Genomic DNA, 6,579 nt, shown 5'->3' on the forward strand with positions numbered 1-6,579 from the left:
ATTGAACAGGGATTACTTTGTATTTTTATCATCTCCAGTCGTAATTAGTAAACACGCTCCTCAGTAACTACAGCAGCAATCTCTAGTAGGTTGGGCTACACTAGCTCCTTCTCCCGACATATCAGCAGCTATTGACTTCTTTTAGCTGTTGTTTCCTTTCTCATAATGAAAAATAACAAAACCAAAGCACGGATAGAAAAACATATGCATAACAAATGACGAGATTTTTTGGGGGGGGTTTGTTTTTAAGTGCTAGCATATCAGAGACTAGTTCCCTGGCTCAAATGCTAATTATGGTTGTAACTCTTTACATAAAGGAGGCTGGGTACTGAAAATAAAGTGGGTGGCAGCCGGGGGCAGGGAATCAGCTGGTCCCTCAGACGCAGAGGAGCCGAGGGGGCGAAGCGCCGGCATCTCTTACCCACTTATCCAGAGGGACCTGCGTCAAGGAGCCGGTGCCCTGGTATAGATCCAGGCTGAGCTGCTCCAGGCTGAGCTTCTCCTGCAAGAAGTGGCCCAGGTACCTCTGGAGCAGGTACCTGCAGGCCCTCTTCTTGATGGACTCCGAGAAAGGCCACGGCATGGCGGCGGCGGGCCGGGGCCGGGCGGCGAGCCGGGGCCGGGGCCGGACGGGCCGGCGAGGGGGGGGGGCGAGCGGGAGCCGCCGGGCCCAGCCTCGCCCCTCAACGCGGGGCTACCGCGGGGGCTTCCCGCTGCCGGGCCGCGCCCCCGCTGCCCCTCGCAGAGCCGGCGGGGCGGACCCGCCTCCCCTCAGGGCGAAAAGGCGCTGGCAGGTCGCTCCATCTCACTCGGACACCACCACCACCACCGCCACCGCCGCCGCCGCCATCTTCTCGGCGGCCCGCGAGCGCGGAGGGGGCCGCCGCAGCCGCGCTGCGGGGCGCAGAAAGGGGCCGGCGGGCGGGCCTCCCCCCGCCTCAGCTCTCCGGAGAGGGCGGCCGGGCAGATCCGGGCTGTTTGTTCTCCTTCTTTCCTTATTTCCTTCCTTCCCTCCTTCCCTCCTTCCTTCCTTCCTTCCTTCCTTCCTTCCCCGCGCGCGGGCCCCCCCCCCCCGCCAAACGCCGTCACCGGCACCGTGACGTCCACGCGGAAGTGGCGTCGCGGAGCGGAGGAGGCGGGGGCGGAAGCGGCGGCGGCGGCGGGGGGGGGGATCCCTCACGGGCCCGGTGGCGGTTGGGGCTGACGAACGGCCCCGGGGGAGGCGGCAGGGCGGAGCGGCGGGCGCCCGTGTGTCCGGAGCCGCCTGGGGCCGGGCGGTGGGGCTTCGGTAGGTGGTTGGTAGGTGGGCTCCCGGGGCGCCCGGCCGGTTCGCTGTCAGTAAAAGCGGGGCGGTTCGCCGGGAGTGGGAGGGAGGGAGGGAGGGCAGCGCGGCTCGGCAGGCAGCCCCACACACACCCCCCCCCCCTCCCCCCCACACACACACACCCCACACCCCGGCTGCCTTCAGGTTCTTTGGAATTCGTCTGCAGGTCCGAGCTGGGGTCTGTCGGGCAGGGGGAATGTCTCGCCGAGGGAATGTCTCGCGTGGCGCCCGTCGGGGTGCCGCGCTCCCTCCGGGCCGCAGCGCTCGGCCACCGAAGCGGCCGGGGCGGCGCCCCCGCGCAACTTCGGCGGGTTTCCCTGGGGCTGCGGGTCGGCTGAGGCCTCCTGGCGACACCGGTACCGGAGGCAAATGCTGCGGCCGCTGTGGTAACCCCCCCCCCCCCCGAGCCCGACCCTTTTTGGGAACAGTCGCTTACAAAGGCCGGCTGTACGTGTCTCTGAAATGTATTGATTGTGCCTAAAAGCTTAGCAAGAGAATTGTTCTTTAGTGACGGTGAACAAAAAGCTGTTGTTAGTAGGTCTTTATAGTCTCCGATAACCCAGACTTTTCACAGTCTTTCTTAAATTCACCAACAGTAGGTTTTTATTTCATACAGCTATTGATTTCAGTTTTTCCAGGAGTGACTCGCCTTCCTACTGCATTCTGGATCTGCAAAGTGCAAAATTAATTACTGCTGAATCATAACAGAGTCTTACACAAGCAAATGTGAGTCACTTGTGTAAGAAGCAGCAACTTCAGGGATACTGTTTCTGCTTCTGTGTGCTAATGTAACCTTCTTAAGCAGTTGTTATCAACATTTTATTTTGCAGTTGTTCTCAACACCATATTTTCCTTTTTTTTGGACAATGTTAAATATGTCTGCTTAAGCTATAACTCTTGTTTTATAGTGTTAATACGTGTTGAGTGTAGTGGTATGATAAATCTAAAATAGATGTTTCCATATGCAGAATGGAGACTGATTGCAATCCTATGGAGTTGCCCAATAATACGGGTTTTGAAGAGGATTCCGATTACAGAGACTTTGAAGGAACAGATGTGAAAGATATGAGGCTAGAAGCTGAAGCTGTTGTGAATGACGTTCTGTTTGCTGTCAGCAACATGTTTGTCTCAAAAACCCTTCCCTGTGCAGAGGATGTGGCATATATCAATGTGGAAACCAGGGAAAGGAACAGATACTGCCTGGAGCTCACCGAAGCAGGACTTAGGGTAAACTAATTTGTTTATAATCTGTTAAGCCTCTTTATTTTGAACGATGATCATGTTCAAAAGGTGCCTAGAAAAATACTTCAGTGACACCAAAACAGCATACATATTCTCTTGTACTTTTATGAAAGCCTGTTCTACATGTTTTCTCCCAGAGAGTGAAACTTTAACTAATTACTTCCAACAAAGCAAGAGGGGAAGTTGATGAAAAAAACCCAGGCATTTAGCATTTATTTGAGACAGAAAATTATGAAGATTGAAGCAGCAATTCCTTATAGGCATGTCAGTGTTTGGATTTCTTGGGTACCCAGATAAGTCGGTAATACAGCACGTATACAACTCCTTTTTGCACCATTTGTATTTTTTGTGCAAACACGTAGATGTAAGGCTTCTTTTCAAAGTCCGTAATGATAGATTTTACTAATATTCTGAGTTTTCGACAGAAGGTATTTGAAACTGTCTGAAATGTATTACAACTAAGCATATTACCACTAAGCCCCATAGGAGACAGCACAGGTTGAGATTTAAATGCAGTATCTTTTGTTTTCACTTTACCCTACCGCCCTCACTGGCAAAGTTGAATGTTGTGCTATGTTTCCTATGGCGAGGTGATCCTAACCACAGAAATTTAACCAGCGATTTCTTTATTGCAGGTAGTAGCTTATGATTTTGATCAGACTGATGACAGGTTGCAAACTCCATACCATGAAACTGTCTACTCCTTATTGGACTCACTCAGCCCTGCATATCGGGAAGTGTTTGGAAATGCATTACTACAAAGACTAGAAGCTTTGAAGAAAGATAGTCAGTCATGATTTACTCAGATGTGAGGAAGGTTTAATGCCGGAAGGAATTCTTAATACGAGGCACTGAGGTCTTTCTTACAAACATCTTAAGCTTCATTTCTTGCATTAATATCTAATTCATGCTAGTACTGCTCTATAACATTTTGCTACAGTAGATTTGCATATCTCACAATGCTATTAAAAGCCACTTTGATAAATAACAAAAAAGTTTTATTCATCTTACTTTCTTTTTTGTTGTAGGTGAGCAAGTAAGTTGCTTCATACAACATTCAAAAAATTTTGTGTCTGTTCAAAGTATTATCCAAAACTCTAAATGAATATAGAGAGACTGTTTGTTATATATACAAGTAATAATTTTGTGTGTGTGTGTTTACTGATAATTTTTGTATCTGCTTTTTAAAATAGAGGCTGTTTACCCAATTAATAAAAAAATAGTTGAGAGAACTACTGTTCTGCAAATAAGAGAGTTGCGGCTTGATTTGCAATACATAAATCAGAAAATTCTCAGCTTTGGTAACAAGGAAGGTGGTTCTTGAACCACTGAATGTTGCTTATATAGTGACAATATCTGAGTTAACAGCAACGCTCAGTACTTGATCTGTCTTTGTCTATGGCAGCCAGCAAACTCCAAATAGTATATGAGATGTACTGCTAATATATGAATGTATTGTCTGAATCACAAATGAGTTAAGCACAGAATTAGGATGTAATGGGCTACATTTCCTAAAGATGATGTTATATATGCTATATATATATATATATATATGTATGCTGTAATGTAACTGGGAGGCTTAGAAGACGTATTAGCCTGTTTACTATTCTGAATGTGTGTTTACATGATGTACAGGATATACTGAAGAGTATTTTTGCTTCAGCCCTTACTTTCTATAATACAGTACTTTGGTACTCCTGTTTTTCACATTTGCTCCCTCAATTGTACAGTGTCCTCTCCTAATGAATACTAAGCAAGCACTGTAATGTTAATTGCATTGTATTGGTTTGAAACCAAAGGCTGTGTGAAATTTGCTAAGATTAATACAAACTGGAAGATATAACTTGTATTTTCTACTTAAAAACTGGAACAAATCTCTTTATAAATCTATTGTTCTGCTGTAACTTTTCAAATATGTACTGAATGGTAGACTTTTTAAAAATTACAGTTGGTTAGAAATGCCAGTACTGTTGAACTAACATTCTGTGATGTTCATACTTTTTGTATTCTTGTACTATTCAGTATTTGTGCATCTTTATTTAAATAACCCTGCCATTATTCTGCCATGCTTTTGTGACAAGTACATGCGGTAGCTTTTTTGGAGCCACACTTAAGGATACATCGGTTCCTGTGAAGTCACAGATTCCAGTGACTTCAGTAGAGCTATACTGACTTATACCTGCTAAGGATTAGTCATATTAATTGGAGAGCTTTTGTAGTAGCTTTGGGGTAGTGATGTACAACTATGACTGACAAGACAACTGTAGTTAGTGCTTCTGTTTTCCAGAGCTTAATTTTGTGTTTATTATCTTTTTAGGTTGAAACTTCTGCTATTAATCCTCTGCCCTAGGGTATGCTTCCATGCTTTGAAAATTGCTCATAGGCTCTCTTTTGCACACAGGTCTGTGGCACGTGGTTAGTCCTCTGTGAGGAAATGTACTTTACCAAATTTATATTTCAATATTTTTCTTGCAACTAATTTACTTGTTCAATTTCAGTGACTAAAGCATTAAATATGTGCACCAGAGTGTTGCAGTTTTCTTGGGGGGTGGGGGGGGTGGGGTGTGGAATCTACTGGAAAGGGGGGATTGAACAACCGAAGTCATCATGCCCATAAAAAAAAATTAAATATCAAATAGTTAACAAGTATGTGAAAACCTTAGGCTGAAAACTTATCTCCTGAAACTTTGTTACAAAATACCAAGGGTAGGTGATTGTAAAGAGGGACTTGGAAGTGTTAGAAATACAAGTGGAAAAATGCCAAACTAAATGTTACATTGCTGTTTGTTTTTTTTTTTTTTTTTCTTATACATCTGTGTGAGCCAACACAGGCACGATGCAGAAACAACCACAAGAATATGGATGAAATGCAAAGAGTGAATTTATTCTTGTTACTGTGCGACCTGGGGGATTTCCACAGCAGCAGCTGAGCAGAGGCACGCAAGCAGGGACACAGGCACCACACAGCTCGGTCCTTGCTCGCCAGAAAGAGGAGAAAAAAGAAAAAGGTCTCGAACCTGCTGCTTTGGCCTGTATATATCAGGGAGTAGTTTTCCACTGTGCTTTGATCTTTCCCCCAGCAGGGCAGAAATCTCAAGGATGTTCCTTAGGGTGCCTCTGAGTCTGTCAGAAGCCTATGTTATCTAAATGCAGTCAAGCACACAAAGCTAAGCAAAGTTAGTATGATATATGTGGTTTTCAACACCCCAATTGCGAGTCGCTTGAGTGTGTTCACAATCCTCCTCACCAATCTTCTGTTGTATTCCCATAACATCTTTAAAATGCTTTGTCATTTTGTGTGCTTATTTACCAACCTGAGAAATACTTCCAAAACAGGCGTTTTGTAGGTGTTTCTGGAAGAAACTTCTGTTGTTTCTTATAGCATACTGCAGTGTTAAATCCAAAACGGGAAAGCTATGTCATTCCACTCTGCCTGGATTATTCTGTATGAAGAAAATGCTCTTTAGTCACTATTCCAAGGCACTGCTCCCTCTGTGGAGGGAGCTTCTCTGAAGCACTGACAATGCAGAATTTCAGTAGGTCTCCTTCCACTGCCAGCTGTTTTCGTTTTCTGAAGTCCTGAATAAGTGTTGCTTGGCAGAATGTTAATCTACGAATTGCGTTAAAAGCCTCAACGCCTGTCTGCCGCCTGACAGGACGCCCAATAACCCCATTCAAGCTGTTTTTGTCTCATCAGTACTGCATACATTTTGCCCTGCTTGGCGTCTAGAAGTCAGGAATAAACCCCCCTAATTTGTTGCCTGCCGCTAGCCCTGCTTGGCGTCTAGAAGTCAGGAATAAACCCCCCTAATTTGTTGCCTGCCGCTAGCCCTGCTTGCCCTAGGACAGGCTGGGTTCGCTGGAGGTAGAAGGCGCGCTGAGGCCCGCGGGGCCCGCTCACCCCGCGGCCTCCCGCCCGGGGCAGGCCGCCCGCCCGGGGCAGGCCGCCCGCCCGGGGAAGGCCGCCCGCCCGGGGCAGGCCGCCCGCCCGGCCCCACTGCGCAGCCGCCGCT

General features: G+C 46.9%; 2 protein-coding genes across 5 annotated transcripts in view; one reads left to right on the forward strand and one right to left on the reverse strand.

The window, feature by feature from the left end:
* ATG2B (autophagy related 2B) overlaps positions 1-1,071 on the reverse strand; it is a 49,028-nt gene extending 47,957 nt beyond the window's left edge. For all 3 annotated transcript variants that reach the window (XM_042790602.1, XM_042790601.1, XM_042790600.1), the window contains exon 1: positions 422-1,071. In XM_042790602.1, the coding sequence (XP_042646536.1) occupies positions 422-583 (162 nt within the window). In that variant the 5' untranslated portion in view covers positions 584-1,071. The remainder of the gene's footprint in view (positions 1-421) is intronic.
* LOC104356509 (GSK3B interacting protein) lies at positions 468-5,093 on the forward strand. Of its 2 annotated transcripts, none has more exons than XM_042790603.1 (3): positions 468-535; positions 2,293-2,551; positions 3,202-5,093. In XM_042790603.1, exons 2-3 carry the CDS (start codon positions 2,294-2,296, stop codon positions 3,361-3,363), a joined length of 420 nt encoding a protein of 139 aa, XP_042646537.1. In that variant the 5' UTR covers positions 468-535; position 2,293; the 3' UTR covers positions 3,364-5,093. The 2 variants fall into 2 exon arrangements, with proteins under 2 accessions (XP_042646537.1, XP_032866369.1); XM_033010478.2 differs by lacking the exon at positions 468-535 and adding an exon at positions 1,147-1,288.
* The last annotated feature ends 1,486 nt before the right edge of the window (positions 5,094-6,579 follow it).

This window comes from Tyto alba, unplaced genomic scaffold, assembly GCF_018691265.1.
Source record: "Tyto alba isolate M040663 unplaced genomic scaffold, T.alba_DEE_v4.0 Super-Scaffold_18, whole genome shotgun sequence".
Taxonomy (NCBI): domain Eukaryota; kingdom Metazoa; phylum Chordata; class Aves; order Strigiformes; family Tytonidae; genus Tyto; species Tyto alba.